The 23,689-nt window shown below is 49.8% G+C and overlaps 1 protein-coding gene across 1 annotated transcript in view; it reads left to right on the top strand.

Annotated features, from left to right (window-relative positions):
* Window positions 1–23,689, top strand: part of LOC119954502 — a 95,116-nt gene that overhangs the window by 65,391 nt on the left and 6,036 nt on the right. The window contains exons 6-10 of the mRNA XM_038779789.1: window positions 6,557–6,686; window positions 14,100–14,205; window positions 15,757–15,786; window positions 17,036–17,166; window positions 17,639–17,837. Coding sequence (XP_038635717.1) covers window positions 6,557–6,686; window positions 14,100–14,205; window positions 15,757–15,786; window positions 17,036–17,166; window positions 17,639–17,837 — 596 coding nt within the window. The remainder of the gene's footprint in view (window positions 1–6,556; window positions 6,687–14,099; window positions 14,206–15,756; window positions 15,787–17,035; window positions 17,167–17,638; window positions 17,838–23,689) is intronic.

The following is a 23,689-nucleotide window of genomic DNA, read 5'->3' on the forward strand; positions in this document are numbered from 1 at the left end:
TGGGAAACTATCGCGGATATATTCTATAAACTCCTCCTCAAGGCTGCCATGACCAACCTGGTTAAACCAATCAACATGTAGATTAAAATCCCCATGATAACTGCTGTACCATTTCTACATGCATCAGTTATTTCTTTGTTTATTGCCTACCCTACCATAATGTTACTATTTGGTGGCCTATAGACTACTCTTATCAGTGACTTTTTCGCCTTACTATTCCTGATTTCCATCCAAATGGTTCAACCTTATCCTCCATAGCACCGATGTCATCCCTTACTATTGCCCGGATGTCATCCTTAAATAACAGAGCTACACCACCTCCCTTAGCATCCACTCTGTCCTTCTGAATAGTTTGATACCCTTGGATATTTAACTCCCAGTCATGACCATCCTTTAACCATGTTTCAGTAATGGCCACTAAATCACAGTCATTCACAATGATTTGCACCATCAACTCATTTACCTTATTCCGAATACTACGAGCATTCAGGTAAAGTACACTTATGTTGGCTTTTATACCTTTGTTTTATAGAACATAGAACATTACAGCGCAGTACGGGCCCTTCGGCCCTCGATGTTGCGCCGACCCGTGAAACCATCTGAAGCCTATCTGACCTACACTATTCCATTTTCATCCATATGTCTATCCAGTGACCACTTAAATGCCCTTAAATTTGGCGAGTCTACTACTGCTGCAGGCAGGGCGTTCCACACCCCTACTACTCTGAGTAAAGAAACTGCCTTTGACATCTGTCCTATATCTACCACCCCTCAATTTAAAGCTATGTCCCCTCGTGTTGGTCATCACCATCCGAGGAAAAAGACTCTCACTGTCCACCCTATCTAATCCTCTGACTATCTTATATGTCTCTATTAAGTCACCTCTCAGCCTTCTCCTCTCTAACAAAAACAACCTCAAGTCCCTGTACCTTTCCTCGGAAGACCTTCTCTCCATACCAGGCAACATCCTAGTAAATCTCCTCTGACCCTTTCCAAAGCTTCCACATCCTTCCTACAATGTGGTGACCAGAACTGCACGCAGTACTCCAGGTGCGGCCGCACCAGAGTTTTGTACAGCTGCAGCATGACCTCGTGTCTCCGAAACTCAATCCCCCTACTGATAAAAAGCTAGCACAGCATATGCCTTCTTAACAGCCCTATTAACCTGGGTGGCAACTTTCAGGGATTTATGTACCTGGATGCCGAGATCTCTCTGTTCATCTACACTACCAAGAATCTTGCCATTAGCCCAGTATTCTGCATTCCTGTTACTCCTTCCAAAGTGAACCACCTCACACTTTTCCGCATTAAACTCCATCCGCCACCTCTCAGCCCAGCTCTGCAGCTTATCTATGTCCCGCTGTAACCTATAACGTCCTTCAGCACTATCCACAACTCCACCGACCTTCGTATCATCTGCAAATTTACTAACCCATCCTTCTACACCCTCTTCCAGGTCGTTTATAAAAATGACAAACAGCAGTGTCCCCAAAACAGATCCTTGTGGTACACCACTAGTAACTGAACTCCAGGATGAACATTTGCCATCAACCACCACCCTCTGTCTTCTTTCAGCTAGCCAATTACTGATCCAAACCGCTAAATCATCTTCAATCCCATACTTCCGTATTTTCTGCAATAGCCTTCCGTGGGGAACCTTATCAAACGCCTTACTGAAATCCATATACACCACATCAACCGCTTTACCCTCATCCACCTGTTTGGTCACCTTCTCAAAAAACTCAATAAGGTTTGTGAGGCATGACCTACCCTTCACAAAACCGTGTTGAGTATCGCTAATCAACTTGTTCTTTTCAAGATGGTTATAAACCCTTTCTCTTATAACCTTTTCCAACATTTTACCCACAACCGAAGTAAGGCTCACAGGTCTATAATTACCAGGGTTGTCTCTACTCCCTTCTTGAACAAGGGGACAACATTTGCTATCCTCCAGTCTTCCGGCACTATTCCTGTCGCCAAAGACGACATAAAGATCAAGGACAAAGGCTCTGCAATCTCCTCCCTGGCTTCCTAGAGAATCCTAGGATAAATCCCATCTGGTCCAGGGGACTTATTTATTTTTACACTTTCCAAAATTGCTAACACCTCCTCCTTGTGAACCTCAATCCCATCTAGCCTGGTCGACTGTACCTGAGTATTCTCCTCGACAACATTGTCTTTCTCCAGTGTAAACACTGACGAAAAATATCCATTTAACGCTTCCCCTATCTCCTCTGATTCCACACACAACTTTCCACTACTATCCTTGATTGGCCCTAATCTTACTCTAGTCATTCTTTTGTTCCTGATATACCTATAGAAAGCCTTAGGGTTTTCCTTGATCCTATCCGCCAATGACTTTTCGTGTCCTCTCCTCGCTCTTCTTAACTCTCCCTTTAGGTCCTTCCTGGCTAACTTGTAACTCTCAAGTGCCCTAACTGAGCCTTCATGTCTCACCCTAACATAAGCCTTCTTCTTCCTCTTGACAAGTGCTTCAACTTCCTTAGTAAACCACGGTTCCCTTGCTCAACAACTTCCTCCCTGCCTGACAGGTACATACTTATCAAGGACACGCAGTAGCTGTTCCTTGAAAAAGCTCCACATTTCGATTGTACCCATCCCCTGCAGTTTCCTTCCCCATCCTATACATCCTAAATCTTGCCGAATAGCATCATAATTGCCTTTCCCCCAGCTATAATTCTTGCCTTGCGGTATATACCTATCCCTGCCCATCGCTAAAGTAAACATAACCAAATTGTGATCACTATCACCAAAGTGCTCACCTACATCTAAATCTAACACCTAGCTGGGTTCATTACACAGTACCAAATCCAATGTGGCATCGCCCCTTGTTGGCTTGTCTACATACTGTGTCAGAAAACCCTCCTGCACACACTGCACAAAAACTGACCCATCTAAAGTACTCGAGCTATAGTATTTCCAGTCAATATTTGGAAAGTTAAAGTCCCCCATAACAACTACCCTGTTACTCTCGCTCCTGTCGAGAATCATCTTTGCTATCCTTTCCTCTACAGCTCTGGAACTATTCGGAGGTCTATAGGCAACTCCCAACAGGGTGACCTCTCCTCTCCTGTTCCTAACCTCGGCCCATACTACCTCAGTAGACGAGTCCTCAAACGTCCTTTCTGCCGCCGTAATACTTTCCTTGATTAACAATGCCACACCCCCCCCCCCCCTCTTTTACCATCTTCTCTGTTCTTACAGAAACATCTAAATCCTGGAACCTGCAACAACCATTCCTGTCCCTGCTCTATCCATGTTTCCGAAATCACCACAACATCGAGATCTCAGTTACCAACCCATGCTGCAAGCTCACCCACCTTATTCCGGATGCTCCTGGCATTGAAGTAGACACACTTCAAACCAGCATCTTGCTTGCCAGTGCCCTCTTTCGAACTTTTAACCCTATCCCTGACCTCACTACTCTCAACATCCTGTACACTGGGACTACAATTTAGGTTCCCATCCCCCTGCTGAATTAGTTTAAACCCTCCCGAAGAGCACTAGCAAATCTTCCCCCCAGGATATCTTTTTTTTTAAATAATTTTTATTGAGAAATTTTGATTTTATACAACAATAACGCACCTTAGTAAAATACCGAAAATAACAATAATATTAACAATCATGTACATTCGCCCCATCCCCATGAACAACCCAGCATTTTAACAACAACGCAAATTAACACCCCCCCCCCCCCCCCCCACCCCCCCGGGTTGCTGCTGCTATTGACCCAGTTACCTATCTCTGAGCCAGGAAGTCCAGAAAAGGCTGCCATCGTTTATAGAACCCTTGTATTGATCCTCTCAGGGCAAATTTGACCTTTTCCAATTTTATAAATCCCGCCATGTCACTGATCCAGGTCTCCACGCTTGGGGGCCTTGCATCCTTCCATTGTAACAGAATCCTTCGACGGGCTACTAGGGACGCAAAGGCCAGGACACCGGCCTCTTTCGCCTCCTGCACTCCCGGCTCCACCCCAACCCCAAATATCGCGAGTCCCCACCCTGGTTTGACCCTGGATCCAACCACCCTCGACACCGTCCCCGCCACCCCCTTCCAGAATTCTTCCAGTGCTGGGCATGCCCAGAACATATGGGCGTGGTTCGCAGGACTCCCCGAACATCTGGTGCACCTGTCCTCACCCCCGAAGAACCTACTCATCCTAGTCCCGGACATATGGGCCAGGTGCAGCACCTTAAATTGGATGAGACTAAGCCTCGCACATGAGGAGGAGGAGTTGACTCTCTCCAAGGCCTCCGCCCAAGTCCCATCCTCTATCTGCTCCCCGAGTTCCTCCTCCCATTTAGCCTTCAGCTCCTCCACTGACGACTCCTCCACCTCCTGCATTACCTTATAGGTGTCAGACACCTTCCCCTCTCCTACCCACACCCCCGAAAGCACTCTGTCCATCGTCCCCTGCGAGGGCAGCAAAGGGAATCCCTCTACCTGTCGCCTAGCAAACGCCTTTACCTGCAGGTATCTGAACATGTTCCCCTGGGGAAGGCCAAATTTATCTTCCAGTTCCCCCAGGCCCGCAAACCTCCCGCCAATAAACAGGTCCCTCAATTTGCTGATGCCCGCCCTTTGCCATCCCCTGAATCCCCCATCCGTGTTCCCCGGGATGAACCGATGGTTGCCACCCAGTGGAGCCTCCATCGAGCCCCCTGTTTCCCCCCGATGCAGTCTCCACTGTCCCCAGATTCTTAGGGTCGCCGCCACCACCGGGCTCGTGGTAACCCTCTTGGGGGAGAGCGGCAACGGTGCCGTTACCATGGCACCCAGGCTTGTACCTCTACATGACGCCATCTCCATTCTTCCCCCCAGGATATCTTAACACTTCGATCAGTAACGTCTCCTAAGTTATATTTCCTCTTAACTTTTCTCCTAATTTTCCTTGTCGTTGAACCCATATCTTCATGTAACAACCTGCCGCGTCGCTTACCATTTATGTTTTTACTTCCCGTTTTATTCCTTTTAGTATTACTGGGCCTATTCACTGAGCTTCCATCAGTCACTGTACCTTGTACTGTCGCCCGTTTTGATTTTTGACTATGGCTCCTCTGCCTTACACTTCCCCCTTACAGCCTTTTGTTTCTGTCCCTGTTTTACTACCTTCCGACTTCCTGCATTGGTCCCCATCCCCCTGCCACATTAGTTTAAACCCTCCCCAATGGCTCTAGCAAACCCCCCCCTCCCCACCCCGGACGTCGGTTCCAGCCTTGCCCAGGTGCAGTCCGTCCGGTTTGCACTGGCCCCACCTGCTCCAGAACCAGTTCCATTGCCCCAGGAATTTAAATCCCTCCCTCTTGCACCATCTCTAGAGCTACACATTCATCCTATCTATCCTGACATTCCTACTCTGACTAGCTCATGGCATAGGTAGCAATCCTGAGATTACTACCTTTGAGGTCCTACTTTTTAGTTTAACTCCTAACTCCCTGAATTCAGCTTGTACGACCTCGTCCCGTTTTTTACCTATATCATTGGTGCCTATGTGCACCATGACAGCTGGCTGTTCACCCTCCCCCCCCCCCCAGAATGTCCTGCAGCCGCTCCGAGACATCCTTGACCCTTGCACCAGGGAGGCAACATACCATCCTGGAGTCTCGATTGCGACCGCAGAACCGCCTGTCTATTCCCCTTACGATTGAGTCCCCTATCACTATAACCCTGCCATTCTTCTTCCTGCCCTGCTGCGCAGCAGAGCCAGCCACGGTGCCATGAACCTTGCTGCTGCCTTCCCCTGGTGAGCCATCTCCCTCAACAGTATCCAAAGCGGTATATCTGTTTTGCAGGGAGATGACCACAGAGGACACCTGCACTGCCTTCCTACTCATGCTCTGTCTTTTGGTCACCCATTTCCTATCTCCCTCAGTAACTTTCACCTGTGGTGTGACCAACTCACTATACGTGCTATCCACGACATCCTCAGCATCGCGAATGCTCCAAAGTGAGTCCATCCGCAGCTCCAGAGCCATCAAGCGGTCTAACAGGAGCTGCAACTGGACACACTTCCTGCACGTGAAGGAACCAGGGACAGTGGACGTGTCCCTGAGCTCCCACATCGCACACGAGGAGCATGACACGGGTCTGGGATCTCCTGCCATGTCTTAAACCTTAGGTTAACTTCAACAACTACAATTTAAAAAAAATAAAAAAATAAAAATATACCAATGAAAAGAAAAAGAAAAAAGAAAAACTACTTATCAGTCACTTACCAGGGATAAGAAGCACCTCCTCCCCCCAAGCTTCGAATTCCCACCTTGCTTCAAATTCCCAAACTCACTCTTAGCTGTGTCTCACTCTGGCTGTGTCTTCTCTGGATGTGTCTCACCCTGGCTGTGTCTTCTCTGGCTCACTTGGAGAAATCAGACCAGAGAATCCCGCCCACTGCGTTTAGGACTACACATAGAATGATCCTGTTAATAACACCGACCTGATTCATAGATTCTGTAAGTTAAAATGGTATCACCATTATCTACCCCTGCATCAATCTGTGCTTTACTAAATAAGTTTTTTTTATTTATCTTTGCAGTAAGGTAGACAGAAAGCATTGGTTTGTGAGAAATCTGCCTGATAATACCATTTATATCATAATTGAAGTGATAGAGACAGATGGACCATGTAACCTAAAGAAGATTGCCAGTGGAAAATCACACGTGAAAGTGCCAATTAAGTTCATAAAGGGGAGTATAACTACTTTATTGCTGACCGATAACCTTATGTTTGCAATCTTAACTCATCTATAGATAATCCACAGTTGCACATTTGAGCCCTTTTCTTTTATTTCTTCGCACTGTTTGCACTGTAACCAATCACTATTTGTTGATGTACCATTGTCAATGTATTCTGTCGATTATTCTTTTGTCTACTATGTACGTACTGTGTACGTTCCCTTGGCCGCAGAAAAATACTTTTCACTGTACTTCGGTACATATGACAATAAATATCAATCAATCAACATGGTGATGAACTGATCTGGAGAAATGAGTTCAAATCCCACATTTCAACTGGGAATTTAAATCCAGTATTTGAATAAAACTGAATGAAAAACTTAGTAATAGTAATGGTGGCCATAAAATTACTGAGCTGTTATAAAAATGGACCACTAAGTTATTCTGTGAAGGATAATCTGCCATCCTTAGCCTGTCTGATTTGGATAGAGCTGCAGGCCCAAGCAATGTGCTTGACTCTTGAAATGTCTAGGAAAGCCATTCAGCTATTAGTGAGAGACATTCTGGCCTTGCTGGTGATTCCCACATGGGAATAAATAAAATCCCCCAAAAAAGGTAGCTAAAGGAAAACAACAGAATAAGGATGGAAGTGAAGTTTAATGTTTCAGTGCTCATCCAGTAATATTTGCAGAAGTAACAAAAGGCACTGAGATCAACTGTTTAAAAAACAGCAAAAGGTAGAGGTGTCAAGACAAGCAAATGGGGTTTAACAGAACCTTGAAACCATCAATGTAACAGGATTGATTGATCGTGCTTGACATGATTTGTATTCAAAACTGTGGGAATGATCAAGATTAAATTCAGATAATGAATGGCTTAAAGAATAATCATGAGCTGTGTTTAGCTGGCTGTAAATGGAGTCAACTGGGCAGAGACAAAGACTTTGGGCGGAATTCTCAGCACCTGGGAAAAATCGGCAACGCCATCATGATCTCGGCCGAGTTTCACAACGGCTCCCCACGGCCCCGTTCCCGAGCGATTCAGGCCCCAGAAATGGGCTGGGAGCGGGGCCGCGGGAAACACGTGGCCGATGACGCCAGAATCGTGCGACGTCGGTATGACGCTGCTCCGCGTCGTAAAAAGGCGCAGGAGACAAGGTCACCAGACTGAGAGGGAGGATGACAGAGCCACGGAGGGCCGCCCCAAGGTTCACAGAGAGTGACCTGGAGACCCTCCTCAATGCAGTGGAGCAGCGGAGGAACATCATCTGCCCGAGAAGAAAGCATCGCCACCCTGCCAGTGTCGTGCGACGGGCCTGGCGTGAGGTAGGCACGGCAGTGAGTGCTGTGGGGCAGACCCCTCGGTCTGGGGAGCAATGCCAAAAGAAGCTCCACTACCTCACCAGGGCTGCCAGGGTAAGTGCCAAGAGGGTGCCCCCAGGTCACAACAACCCCGCCTCCCAAGTCCCTCATCACCCACCTCCCCCCCGGGCCCGGAGAGGAGGGGGAGGGTGGCGAGAGTGAGTGGAGGGTGGTTAATCAAGTTGTCACAGACCCACGTGAGCGCTGCGACCCCCTGGAGAGATGCCATGGTTTAGCTGCAACTTTCCCCCCAACCTGTGCCAATATCTGAACGGCATACTGATACCTGCCAAATTGTCATGATCTATCTATGCCCCCCCCAGGACAAGACTGCGTACAACAACCGGGAGTGCAACAAGACCGGAGGGGGTTCTCCCATAATGCACCCACTGACCGCCTTTGAGCAGAGGGCACTGGACATTGCTGGGGGTTCTGGCACCCGAGAGGTCGCGCAATGCGAGGTTGGCGCTGCAGAACCAAGTGAGACACCCCTGCATGACTATCCCCCCCCCCCCCCCCCCCCACCCCCCCCCCCCCCCCCCCCCCCCCCAGCCCATCTTCTCTCCCTTCACACAGCCCACTGGACCCCCCATCCTCTCACCCCTCACACTCAGCCCACTGGACCCCCCCATCCTCTCTCCCCTCACACTCAGTCCACTGGACCATCCAATGCCCGGCCGAGCGTGTCTAAATAACCCCATCTTATTCTGTTCCCCAGAGCGTGCTGACGAACATCCAGGGAGGTCTGCTGCCACACCCAGCCGGACATCCGCCACCACCACCACACCCAGGGCCGCACACCAGAGGGTGGCAGGACGTCAGCCAGGAGTGCCATCCTCCCAACCCGGGACCGTCCAGCAGGGCGCACACACGGCGCCACACTCAGGAGACTCCATTGAGGGAGAAGAAGACATGGGCCGCGTGCGCCCTGCGGCCAGATATGACTGGGACGATGACACTGCAGAGATTATGACGGACGAGGACCTAGAGCTTGCGGCACTGCTGTCTCCCACACCATCCACCATCCCAGAGACACTCACCTCGGTTGGGCAATTAAGTGATGAGGCTCCTGGGTCACGGTCTGGTGTGCACCACACGGCTGAGCAAGTACAGCAGATGGAGGTTGGAGCAGCCGAGGGCCCGGACTGTCGGAGGGCAGCCCAGGCCCAGCATCCAGCTGGCTCCCAGACGTTTCCCGGGTTCCTGGATTTACTCGACCCACCCGCCGATGCATTTTCAAACCCAGGGACACAATGAAGGGATGAGGGCCGTCTTCCAGCAGCTGCAGACACAGTTAGAGGAGTCAAACCGCGTCCAGGAGCAGGGAGTGGTGCCGCTCATGGCAGCCACCCAGGCCGACACCGCACGGGTGGCATCCGCGGTGGAGGCAATGGGTGAAACGGTTTCGGCCATGGGTCAGGTTCTGCAAGGTGTTGGGCTTCACGTGCACGCGTCATCCATGGCCCTGGACAAGGTTGCCCTCTCACAGGCAGCAATGTGCCAGAGCCAACATGACATTGCCGGTGCGGTACGGGCCCTGGCCGAGTCTCAGCAGGTCATGGCCCAGTCGCAGCAGTCAGTCGCGGAGAGCATCAGCCGCCTGACGCACGTGCTGGATGGCGTCATGCACACTCAGGTTGAGGTCGCACATTCCCTGGCGGGAATGTCTAACTCCCTGGACTCCGTCTCTGCGAATCTTCGGACCCTGGTTGATAGGGTTGCAGGCCTCCAGGACTGGGGCGACGGGGCACCGCCCCGCTTGCACCTCCGTCCCACAGTGAGGCCAGGGGGCCACCGGGCTCCCCGAGGGAGGAGGAGGTTCTGGGGCCCATCCCATTAACTCCATCACGGGACGTCCCAGAACGCTCGGCCTCCCCCCGTCCCATCAAGGCCAGGTCGCCCCAGGAAACGAATGCCGATTGGGGCGATTCTCAGCAGTCCGCCTCCACTCCTGCTGTACCATCTGGGGATCCACCGAGACGTAGTGGTAGGGCCCGTAACGCAACGAAGAGGGACACATAGTAAGTTGGCACGGGTGAACGGCACAGATTAGTTGTAGGGGCTAGGACATCTGTACATAATGTTAACCATTAAACTCACTGTTGCACTTGTAAGACTGTGTGATTGTTCCACAGCCACAGGAATCGTGATGGTGACCGAGTATAACATACGATGAACGTCTGAGGATCGTGGGATTATATTCATTGGAGTTTAGGAGGTTGAGGGGAGATCTAATAGAAACGTACAAGATAATGAATGGCTTGGATAGGATGGACGTAGGGAAGTTGTTTCCATTAGCAGGGGAGACTAGGACGCGGGGGCACAGCCTTAGAATAAAAGGGAGTCACTTTAGAACAGAGATGAGGAAAAATTTCTTCAGCCAGAGAGTGGTAGGTCTGTGGAATTCATTGCCACAGAGGGCGGTGGAGGCCGGGACATTGAGTGTCTTTAAGACAGAAATTGATAAATTCTTGATTTCTCGAGGAATTAAGGGCTATGGGGAGAGAGTGGGTAAATGGAGTTGAAATCAACCATGATTGAATGGTGGAGTGGACTCGATGGGCCGAATGGCCTTACTTCCACTCCTATGTCTTATGGTCTTATGGTCTTATGGAGTGTCGCTGGGGTTGACGAGCGGTGAAAATTCGGTGCCGGGTGTGTAGTCCCTACCCCCCCCCCCCCCACCCCCTCCCACAGCTACCCCATGTGGGCACGTGATGGAGTGTCCCTGATGAACTCAGCGACCACCGAGATGGATGGTTCAGCTATTGCCATGGGTCAGACTCTCTCTAACGATTCTGAGCTCACAGCTCATCGCAGAGCGGCCTGTCATCATTCGACATGGCACTGATCACACCCGCTGACACAGCCATCAATGTCGTGCCATACGGTCTGGACCCAGTGGTAAGGGTGATGTAGAACTGGAGCAGTGTACGCAGAGCGAGGGTGCGGCGGGGGGGGGGAGTTGTGAGCAACCAGCCCCTCAGCCGGAGGGGACGTCCCTCAGAGCAGGGATGTACGACTGCGCAAGAATGTACGCATCATGCACACTCCCTGGGAACCTTGCGCACATGTGCATGATCCTCATGTGGGGGTCGCATACCACCTGGATATTCATGGAGTATGTCCCCCTCCTGTTTGTGAACACCTCCCTGTCCCCTGCAGGCAGGCGCATGGGGACGTGAACACAATCGATTGCCCCCTGCACCCTTGGTATCCCGGCCACGTTGGCAAATCCACGAGTTCGTGAATCTTGACTTGCTCGGTCCTCGGGAAAGGTGATGTAGCGGTTGGCCATGGCATAGAGGGTGACGGTCACATCACGGATGCACCTGTGGACCGATGCCTGGGAGATCCCGGAGAGGTCCCCGCTCGGAGACTGGAAGGAGCCGGTTGCATAAAAGTTCAATGCAACTGTCACCTTGACGGCAACCAGGGTCCCGTGTCGTCCTCCCATTCCACGTGGGGCGAGGTGCGACACGAGTTGGCAGATATGTGTCACCGTCTCTCTGCTCAACCGGAGTCTCCTCCTGCAGGTGATGCCCGGCATTGCCTGGAATGAGATCCGGGGATGGTAAACCCTAGGCCTCGGTCGTCGCCTCTGGCACCTTGGCTCCACCATCAATATCTCCTCCTCCTCCTCACCCCCGTGCTGCTTGGCGACGGGCAACTCCTTGGCCATTCCCTCTGCTCCCATATCTGGCCCTGCATCCACTGTGGGATGTGGCTGTGGACGCTGCTCCATCTCCAACTGCAGTGCAGCAGCCCCAACCACTGCGCTGAACATAGCTGTTGGGCGGAATTCTCCACTGGTGGCCAAAATCGTGGAGGCCATTGTGAACTTGGCCGAGGTTCACGATGGCCTCGGGGCCCGCTCCCCGCACCTAATTCACCCCCACCCGGGGGGCTAGGAGCGGGCCTCCGTCTTTCCCGGCCGCGACCTTGTCGCTCCGGGAATGACGTGTAAACGGCGCATTTGTGAGGTCATCCGCGCATGCGCGGGTTGCCGGTTCCAACCCGCGCATGCACGGATGACTTCATCACGCAGACGGCGCGAACCCGCGCATGCGCGATGCCGTCTTTCTCCTCAGCCGCCCGGCAAGATCAAGCCGCCACGTCACGTGAAAGAGTGTGTCTATTTTGGCTGCTGGCCCAACGATCGGTGGGCACTGATTGCGGGCCTGTCTCTTCCCGAGCACAGTCGTGGTGCTCCCGTGCCAATCGGGACCCGAGATGCCCCAAAAGGGCATCTGGCGCCCGTTTCACGAATGCAGCAACCAGGTGTGGTTGCTGCCATGTTGAAACAGACGTGAAGGGCCGGCCGTTCGGCCCATCGGGCTCGGAGAATCGCGGGGGGAGCCAGGGGGGTGCAAAAAATGTCGGGAGGCCCTCCCGCGATTCTCCAACGCCGCGTTGGGAGCGGAGAATTCCGCCCGTTATGTTTGAATACATTTTGCTCACCGACAGAAGGGTGGTCGGGGGCAGACAAACGACATGTTAGACGGAGGTTATTCGACACCTCGGCAGCCGCCTGCCACGGGATACCTGTGTGTCCCGGTGGCCTGGACGCGCTGCTGACACGCGGCCAGCCTAACCCCTGGTCACTTTCTGCATCCAACGGGCAGTTAACAACACGTCCTCCTTACCGGTGCGTCAGTGGGCTGTGGCCATCAGCCACAGGGCAACCAGCGGCCGTGTCCTCGTGACCATCCTGCAATGGCAGGGCGGCTGACATGTTGCATCCGGGGGTGGATGAGCCCATCCACTCCACTCACTCCCCCTCCCCCCTACTACTCGCTCTCCCTCCCTCCCTCCCATTTGTCCCCCTCTCTCTCTCTCTCTCTCCCCCTCCCTCCCCCTCCCACTTGTCCCTCTCTCTCCACCCCCCCCACTTGTCCCTCTCTATCTCCCCCCTCTCCCCCCTCCCTCCCCCTCCCACTTGTCCCTCTCTCTCTCCCCCCTCCCACTTGTCCCCTCTCTCTCTCTCCCCCCTCTCCCTCCCCCCCACTTGTCCCTCTCTCTGTCCCCCCTCTCCCTCCCCCTCCCACTTGTCCCTCTCTCTCTCTCTCTCTCTCTTTCCCCCTCTCCCTCCCCCCTCCCACTTGTCCCTCTCTCTCTGCCCCCCTCTCCCCCTCCCACTTCTCCATCCCCCCCCCCCCCCCCCCCCCCCCCGCTCGCCGCAGCGTTTTTTCGGGGATGCCTTCCCCAGTTTGCGGAGACTCCGGGATGGTCCGCTCACCTCCTCACTCCTCGTCAGCCAGCACGACTGGCTGGCGACTTTTAAAACCAGGTGTGGATGGCGACGTCGTGACATGGTGTCACGATGTCGGGACTTCGGCCCATTCGGGCCGGAGAATAGCGGGGGTGGTGGAGAGTCGCCATTTTGCCTCCGTCGGGCGACTCTCGTGGTTTTCCGCGAGTATCCCGACCACGGACATATGGCCAGTGGGGAGAATATCGGGAGCGCGTCGGACTGCCGTCGCGGGAAAAATCGCGCGGCCCACTATTCTGCAAACCGGCGTGGGAGCAGCGATTCGCGGCCTTTATGTGAACATGTTGATTTCTGACCATCTATCATTAGATTCCTCTCAGGAATGGCTTAAATATTGTTAATTTGTAATCTATTTCCCTTCATTCCGGTATTTTACAGATTGTCTGAGTGATAATTGATATTTGGGATGAGCAGTGCAACACTGAATGTTGAGCTACATTTTCTCTCTGACCTTCTCTTCTGTCTGATTCTGTCACTGGTTGCTGTGTGGCCTGTTTCATTGTTTATTAAGTGATGAATGATATGGTTCTGAGATTATATTGTATTGCACTATGTAGCTACAGTTTCCTTAAAGTTTAAATACAGAATACGGAATGCTAAATCGAAAAAATTCCACTTTGCCTAATTTCTTCATATAACAAAGTCCTTCAACCCTGGTTACTTTTTGTTGGATCTCCTTCTAATCCAATCCCAACATTTTGACTTTCCTGAGAATTCCTTTGAAAGATTAACTTTCAATATTAAATATAGTAATTGTCTTTGTTGTGTTAGGTTGGAGCAGGATTCGCTGCAAGTACGAAGCAGTCATTAACCTGTCCTACTGGAACTCCTGTTGCATTCAAAATTTTAAAGTTACACATTGCTGACACTATCTTGGGTATGTAAAAGGAAAAAAACAAGACTAAGAATTGACAGGAGATATATGCAATAGTAAATTATTTGTTAACTGGTTAATTAAATATTTATCAGTCTTTTGTCCTATCTCCATGTATTGCAGATTTGAGAAAAATGTTAACTATAGGATGATACATCGACACTAGATACAAACACAATACAAATGTGTCCGAAATGATTTGCCTTCTCACTCACTTATTTGGTGTTTCACCTATCTGAAATAAGTTTGTTAACAGCTCCAAAAAGGTAGCAGTGATTAATTTCAGATCAATTCAGGCCAGCAGTACAGGTCAGAGATTAAAAACAGAAAATGCAGGAAATACCCAGCAGGTGAAGCAACATCTGTGGAGATAAACCTGAGTTAAACCATTCAAATCTCTGACCTTCCTTCAGAAAATTCTGTTCCTCCCGTCACAGATGTTGCCTGACCTGCTGAGTACTTCCAGCATTTTCTGTTTTTATTTCAGAATTGCAGGATCTGGAGTATTTTGGCTTAGGAGCAACCAGAGCTGGATACTATGCAATAAATGGTGCACCTCCTGACTCCACAAAGCTTCTCTACCACCTACACGGCACAAGTCAGGAGTGATATGCAATGCTCTCTACTTGCCTGGATAGGTGCAGCTCCAACACTACTCAGGAACTATTACACTATTCAGAACAAAGAATTATGTATGATTTGAAGCCTATACATCACCTGAATCATCCACACCCTCTATCAGTGTTGGACAAGGGCTGCAGTGTATACTATCTCAACACTGCAGCAACTTCTAAAGGTTTCTTCAGCAGCATTTCCCACAACTACAGCCATCACTAAGGACAAGGTCAACAGATGCCTGGGAGTGCCATCACCTCCATATTTCCTTCCAAATCACCCATCATCCTGACTTGAAGATGTATCAATTGTTTCTTCATTGTCATCAGATCAGAGTCCTGGAATACCCTACATCACAACACTGTGGGTGCACCTGCTGTTACAATCAGACCCAGGTGACGTTCCCCAAATATTGTTGATCCAAGTGAGACCCCTTGATTTGTCATTATTCGGCTGGGATACCCCACCACCACCCAAAATTATTACAAACCTGGGTGAGGAGAGATGACTGGCTCTGTGTCTTTATTTATCCCACGCTCTGCGGGTAGAAACAAAGGTTTAATCTAACAAGTTTCCCTTTTCCTTGGATATCTTTTCCAGACCCAATAGTTTTGTTTAAAATGGAGCCAATTTAACCAGGTTTTCTTGAGTTAAGATACAGTAAGTTTATTTACAACTAAAAAGGTAAGGAGAAATGCTAAGACGCATGCATTTACATTCATATGGATTAGAAGTAAGAATTTACTCCAATAGTAATTAAATGTTAATAAAACGTTTAATGGAATAGTCCTTGAGTTGTAAGGAGTACACATTGAACATTTGACCATATGGATGGATTTAAGATTAGTTGACTTCTGCAGATGAATAGTTGATTCTTCAGTTCAAACATTATTGATAATCAGCTATTGTATTAAAATCTCAACTTTTTTTGTTTTTCAGATGTATATTGTCAAACCCTAAGTCTAATAGGTTTGTTTTAATTTCACATTGCATCCATTTCTGTTATTTCAACATGTCACTAATCCAAATTTTATTATGGTCTTAAAGAAGTGTTCAAAGTAAGGCATGAAAAAACATGAAGTAATAAATAAATCTTTATTCGTGTCACAAGTAGGCTTACATTAACATTGTAATGAAGTTACTTTGAAAATCTCCTAGTCACCACTCGGCACCTTTTGGGTACACTGAGGGAGAATTCAGAATATTCAAATCACCTAATAAGCACGTCTTTCTTGACTTGTGGGGGAAAACCAGAGCGCCTGGAGGAAACCCACACAATCATGGGGAGAACGTGCAGACTCCGCACAGACAGTGACTCAAGCCAGGAATTAATAATGAGACATGCCGCTGTGAAGCAACAGTGCTCCCCACTGTGCTACCATGGTGCCCATTAGTCAATGAATGTAACATAGTATTTCTTTATTAATTCTTTCTTTAACTCATAGTAAGGTGAAATCAAGCTCCACTTCTATATTTTTTCAAAATAATAGTATCAAACCAGGTTATTAGCAATGTGATATCATTTGGTCCATCATCTAAGTATTTTAAAAACTTGAATAATTGTCTTCATTACGCGCTAAAATTAATGTCCACTGCACATTGAGTTGAATTTCCACAGTTGTTCATATTGTTTCTCTGGGATTTACGCTAATCTTCCAGCGAAACAATCAAAGGGAAATCTATAGAAACCCCCCAGGGAATTCTTGTTTGTCTATCACATATAAAGGATCACTGCTCTGAAATGTCGACGCTCCCGTGGGATGTAAACATTTGAAGTGGGATCAATGATACGTGTAGCCACCTGGATCAAGCTTCATATAAGCCACCGTTCCCACATTTTGTGATGAAATTGGTCCCAGTTGAAATTGGCGGGTCGATGACCCATTCAACTGCATTGCAATTACAGAGTCAGGCAGTACTTATTACCTAGCCTTGACAAAGAGTCATCCAGACTCGAAACGTTAGCTCCGTTCTCACTCCACAGGCGCTTTCAGACCTACTGAAATTGTCCAGCATTTTCTGTTTTTATACTTGTTACATCTAGTCATTGCGCTTTTGATCAGATTGTTATAAAAACTCCTAATCGTTATGTGCAACACCATTTGTAACTGACATCACATTTTTTTCCCCTTTGGGTAAACAGAGGAGGATTCCACTGATTAAAATATCATTATCAGAGTTGTCTGTTCAAATCTCAACAGTAATCTCTTTTCCTTAGTATCAAACTCTTCCCCAAAGAATCAACTCACTGGATTGGCTAAACTTTCTGATGGCACGAAGCTCATTTTCCTCCAGACTTTCCTTGAGATTCTTGGCAGCTGTGATAATCTTCCAGATCTTGCGATAATGGTTTGTATCTTAACTTTTTCAGTTATAAAGTTGGAGATAGAATCATAGAATCCCTACAGTGCAGAAGGAGGCAATTTGGCCCATCGAGTCTGTATCAACCCTCCGAAACAGCACCCCACCTAGGTCCATGTCCCCTTATCCCCGTAACCCCAACTAATCTCTGGACACTAAGAGGTCATTTAGAATGGCCAATCCATGTATTGTTGGCCAACAGTGATATTTTGTGCTTTTCTCTTGTTTGGAGTGGATCGTGGCCTTGGGAAGTTCCCTAAAATAAAGATGGGGTGAGATGTAATAGATCCTTTAAGGAAAGGGAACGCTACATCAGATTGATTATAACCCTCTATCTACCACTTCAATTGAGACTTTTTGACCTGCTTTAGTTCTAATCCCTGCACAATATTCTTTGTCCCTCTGCATACAGAGGTTAATCTATTTTTAACTCCATCCTCCGTCCATATTATGTTCACAGCTTTACCAGATGCACGAAGGTCTCCAACCCGATCTCCAAGTGTTGAATAAGATGGAAGATAAGGACAGAGCAAGTATTGAGAAGTTACTGGATCTGTTGGGAATTCGGATGGCTGATCCATCGGAACAGCCCCTCACCTTGACTCCTCAACAGAATGGAATTATAGAGACTGTGGCCACTCTCAACCAGTCACTCAATGGTATAAAATAAAGTGTATTTAGTAACACTTATTCAGAGCAAAGTTAACAATCAATATCAGCCTTCAACTGTCCAGACCTTCAAACCTGGAATTTCCTCTCTAAGCCTCTCAGTCTCTCAACCTCTCCCTCCTTTATTATGTTGTTTAAATCTATCTTTTTTGACCAAACGTTTGGTCACCTGTTCTAATGCCAACATCTCTGGCTCAGTGTAAAATTGTTTACGATAAGGCTACTATGAAGTGAGTTGGATATTTTATCATATTAAAGGTCCTATATAAATGCACATTATCATTTTGATTCTATAAAACAGCTGACAGTAATATTAACAGATCTAGGGCGGCATTCTCCCCTACCCGGCGTGACGGAGGGTCCCGGAGTAGGGGAGTGGCGCCAACCACTCAGGGGTCGCGCCTCCCCAAAGGTGGGGAATTCTCGCGCCCCCATGGTGGCCAGCCCCGCGCCGGAGCGGTTGCCACCAGAAGACCGGCGCAAAAAACCGGCACCCCCGGCAGCGGGGCTGGCCGAAAGGCTTTCGCCAGTCGGCGCATGCGCCGGCAGTGACGTCAGCCGCAGCTGGCCGCTGACGTCACTGCCGGCGCATGCGCGATGTAGGGTTCTCTTCCGCTTTCGCCATGGCGAAGGCCGTGGCGGGCGCGGAAGAAAATAGTGCAGCCAGGGCACTGGCCCGGAGCCTGAGCGGGGGGCCCCGATCACGGGCCAGGCCACCATGGGGGCACCCCCCCGGGGTTCGATCGCCCCCCACCCCCCCAGGACCCCAGGGGCCTGCTCGTGCCGCTGAGCCTGCCATTCCAGAGGTGGTTTAAACCTCGGCGGCGGGAGAGGCCTCCCAGCGGCGGGACTTCGGCCCATCCGGGCCAGAGAATCACCGCAGGGGCCTCTCCGATCGGAGTGGCGAGATTCCGCCGCTGCCACTTCCCGGGTGGCGGAGAATCTCTGCCACGGCGGAGGCGGGATTTTAGGCGCCCCAGGCGATTCTCCGACCCTGCTGGGGGTCGGAGAATTTTGCCCCTAGTTAGTTAATTGCTACTGATGCTGATATAGACTGTGATCTGTGCTATATCACAATAGATTATTTCACTGTCAAACCTATCAGTGTAGGTGAAGATATTTCAACTAGAGACTCCTAATAGAAACTCTTGTTGAACACTGAGAGGGAGATACTTTGAATCACACCCTCAACAATTTACCGTGTTAGTAAGTCATGTGAAGCAGAGGCACACGGGACAGATTGGAGAATGGGAGGCTTGAACATGGGTGTTTAAAACAGATTTGGATCCAACTGTTTTGATTCTCTTTGTGATACTGCCTCAAAGGGTCTTTTGCAAAAAGACAGTTGCTGTTGTGACATTACCACAGAGTTGAACATTTATGGTTCCATCAGTTTGCATTTATACTGAATAGTTATATTTGGTGTCGAGGCACTTCCATTTTGCACTGACAGTATTTGCAGCGCACAGTTTGACTTGACTGTAGAGTGAACTCAAACGAGACTCCCTAGTGGAGGATGACCAACACTGTTCAGTTTGATACTTCATGGAGATTTTGTCCAGGCCAGTGTCAAATCCAATTCGCAATGTGTATAAAGTTGATTTGGAAATGTATAAAATGCTGGTTAGTGGAGTATTAAGTGCAGATTTAGTCACCACGTTATGGGAAATATGTGATTGTACTGGAGGGGGTGCAGAGGAGATTTACCAGGATGCTACCTGAGCAGGAGGGACTGAATTCTGAGGAAGATTGGATAAGTTGGAGCTGTTTTCCTTGGAGCAGCAATGGGTGGGAGGGGACGTGATGGAGGTGTATATGATTATGAGGGGCACAGATAGGATGGATAGTGTTATAACCTGCTTGCTTACCACTGGCTGGGGACTAATGGCAATCCCACAATCCTGTGGGAGTATGAGCTTCCCCAGTGAGGGGGGCGGAGAAATCATTAGCAGACTCCCTGCATAAATAAAGCTGGCCAGTTTGGAACTGGCTACAGGAGAGTGAGCAGCGAGGGAAGTTGCTGCTGCTACTGTTGTACATATATGTTATTGTAACTAAATGTTATTTTTTTCTATCCTTCAATCGTGCTGGATTCGTCATGACCCTCACAAAACTGGCGACGAGGGTTAAAGTGGATAGCTGTCTACACTGCTGAAGCCACCTCCCTGGATTTTTGTTGGATATAGGTTGGAAGTTGTTTTCTATCACACCATACCTCTGTATGGACGTTTGGATGTTTTTGATGCTGCGCTGGAAAGCTGGAACCAGTACCCACAACGGATGCGTTACTCTTTCCGGGCAAACATCACCGAAAACGAGCGCCAGGTTGTCATATTGCTCACCGCCTGCAGCCCACATACATTTGGGGTGATCAGGAGCCTTACATACCCAGCTGCGCCGGACACCAAAACATTTGATGAACTTGTGAACTTAGTGGGGCAACATTTTAACCCAACCCCGTCCATGATAGTCCTGTGTTACCAGTTTAATATCACTGAGAGGACCCCAGGAGAATCCCTTGCCGAGTTTCTATCCAGGCTATGCAGGATTGCGGAGTACTATGACTATGGTGAGACCTTGCCAGAAATGTTACGTGACCGTTTGGTTTGTGGTATTAACAATGTGGCCACCCAGAGAAAGTGGTTAGCTGAACCAACATTGACATTTCAACAGGCCATTCAAATAGTATTTTCCCGAGAGAGCGCAGAATGAGGAGTGCAGGAGCTACAGGGAATGGAGGTGCATGCCTTGGGGTGCAAACCCTTCCGTCCAAAAGCGTCCCCCGAACCCCTGCAGTACCTTGGGCGAGGCGACGTCCGGGTGCCAGTGGCCATCGGACATTCCTCTCCGAAGGGAGTCTTCTCCAGAACCAATGGATGAGGAGCCATGTCCGTGTCAGACTTGTAGGCGCCAACCCCGTCACGAACGCTGGTCCTGGGGCCGCCAGAGGCTCCGTCGTTCCGACTGAAACTGGGGCCAGCCCAGGGGCCGTACATTCCATCTGGATGAACCTGCGGCGTCTACTCCCGAGGACGTGGAGATGGAGGACGACTACCTGCAGCTGCATTGTGTGGCAGCTCCCCGTCTGGCCCCCATTAAGGTGACAGTGCGGGTCAATGCTTGAGATGGAGTTGGACACTGGCGCAGCGGTCTCCGTGATTGCCCAGAAGACATTCGACCGCATCAAGCAGGGTACACAGACCCTTTACATTAACCAACACACAGGCCAGGTTGGCCACCTAAACGGGGAACCATTGGATATTGCAGGAACTACAATGACCCCTGTTGTTTATGGATGCCAGGAGGGGCGTTTCCCACTTATCGTGGTCCGTGGCCATGGGCCCAGCCTGTTGGGTCGGGACTAGTTGCACCATTTGTGGCTGCAGTGGCAGCACATCCTCCAAACAGTTTCTGGAGGGTTGACTGAGGTGCTGGGACGGTACCCAGATGTATTCCAGCCCGGTTTGGGGAAAATGAAAGGGGCCATAGCCAATATCCAAGTTGAACCAGGAGCCAGGCCGTACTATTTACGGGCACGCCCGGTGCCTTATGCCTTGCTCGAGAAGGTAGAAGGAGAGCTCACTCATTTGGAGACTTTGGATATTACCAGGCCCATCTGTTTCGCTGACTGGGCAGCAGCAATTGTATCTGTAATGAAGCCACATGCCACAGTTTGTTTGTGCGGCGACTATAAACTTACAGTGAATACGGCCTCCCGGCTCAACCGATATCCAATGCCTCACATAGAGGATCTCTACGCGAAGCTTGCAGGCGCACTCTCGTTCACAAAATTAGATGTGAGTCACGCCTACCTACAGTTGGAGCTGGACCCTGCCTCCCAGCCATATGTAACGATTAATACACACCGGGGCCTGTATGAATATACACGTTTGCCCTTTGGGGTATCCTCTGCCTGCGCTATTTTTCAACGCGTTATGGAGGGCATTTTGAGAGGTTTACCGCGTGTCGTTGTCTACTTGGACAACGTTTTGATTACAGGGACGTCGAAGCAGGAACATTTGGAGGCTGTCCTTAGACGCTTTTCGGAGGCTGGAATCCGTTTATGTTGCACAAAGTGCATCTTTCAGGCGAAGGAAGTAGTCTACCTGGGTTATCAGGTGGACCCGAAGGTTTGCACCCTGTCGCAGAGAAGGTGCGCACAATTCAACAGGCCCCCGCCCCGACTGACACTTCGCATCTTTGTTCTTTTCTCGGCCTCGTAAACTATTCCGGGAAGTTCCTCCCCAATCTGGCAACTACGCTGGCCCCGTTGCACCTTCTGCTAAAGAAGAATCACACCTGGGTTTGGGGTCAGCCGCAAGAAACCGCTTTCCAGCAGGTAAAACAACAATTGTCGTCGTCTGGGTTACTAACCCACTATGATCCTGGAAAGCTTTTGCTCATCACATGTGATGCATCCCCTTATGGTATTGGGGCCGTCCTTCTCCACAAGATGGAGAACGGGGCTGAGCGGCCGATAGCTTTCGCCTCCCGCAATTGACTGCAGCGGAAAAAAAGTACGCGCAGATCGAGAAGGAGGGCCTGGCTGTGGTCTTTGCGGTGAAACGTTTCCACCAGTACGTATGGCCGCCACTTCACGATCGTGACTGATCATAAACCCCTGCTGGGACTTTTCCGAGAGGATTAGCCAATACCGCCCATTGCTTCCGCACGGATCCAATGCTGGGCTTTGTTGCTCGCTGCCTACGAATATTCTCTGGAGCACAAACCAGGAACCCAGATAGGGAATGCCGACGCACTGAGCCGATTGCCTTTATCGACCGGCCCCACGTCGACCCCCATGACCGGTGAGGTGGTTGCAACCCTAAATTTTATGGACACCTTGCCTGTCACGGTATCACAGATCCGTGAGTGGACCCAGACGGAGCCAGTCCTGTCAAAGGTTTGGCACATAGCCTTGTATGGTGGGCAGCATAGACAGCTCCCAGGCCAGTTGCGGGCATTTTCCTCCAAGTTGTCAGAATTTCGCATGGAAGACGGTATCCTCTTGTGGGGGACGCGTGTGATTGTCCCGGAAAAAGGACAGGAGCTAATACTAAAAGACATGCACAATGGTAATCCGGATGTGACCAAAATGAAAATGTTGGCCCGGAGTTATGTCTGGTGGCCAGGCTTTAACATCGGCATTGAGAAGGTGGCCCAAAACTGATCCATTTGCCAGGAGCATCAGAAGCTTCCGCCGACCGAGCCCTTACATCACTGGGAATGGCCAGGGCGGCCTTGGGCACGCTTGCATGCGGATTTTGCCTGCCCTTTTCAAGGATCCATGTTCCTTCTCTTAATCAATGCCCAGTCTAAATGCTTAGAGATGCATAAGATGGTAAGCACAACATCCTGCGCAACAATCGAGAAGATGCGTATCTCTTTCAATATGCATAGTCTCCCCGAGGTGCTGGTCATGGACAACGGCACTCCATTCACAAGTGAGGAATTTGCGAGGTTCATGAAGATGAACGGCATATGCCATATCCGCACTGCCCCATACCACCCGGCTTCAAATGAGTTGGTGGAGCGAGCAGTGCAGACATTAAAGCGAGACCTAATGGAGCAGTCTTCCGGGTCGCTGGATATGATGCATGATCAATTGTACAAAGACTAAGGTTGGATACAACTGTGGCTTTATTGCAGTAAGATATGTGGCCTCCCACAGCAGCTGGCGAAATGGCTGCTGAATAGAGGACACGCATATTTATACTCCTACTGGGTGGAGCCAGCAGGCAGGGGCTACCGGTGAACCTGTAGTACAGGTCCTACCTTACATCACCTAATACAGGTGTAACAGTGGTTTACCACATTCACCCCCTGTTAAAAATGAGTCCGG

This window comes from Scyliorhinus canicula, chromosome 19, assembly GCF_902713615.1.
Source record: "Scyliorhinus canicula chromosome 19, sScyCan1.1, whole genome shotgun sequence".
In the NCBI taxonomy this organism is placed as follows: domain Eukaryota; kingdom Metazoa; phylum Chordata; class Chondrichthyes; order Carcharhiniformes; family Scyliorhinidae; genus Scyliorhinus; species Scyliorhinus canicula.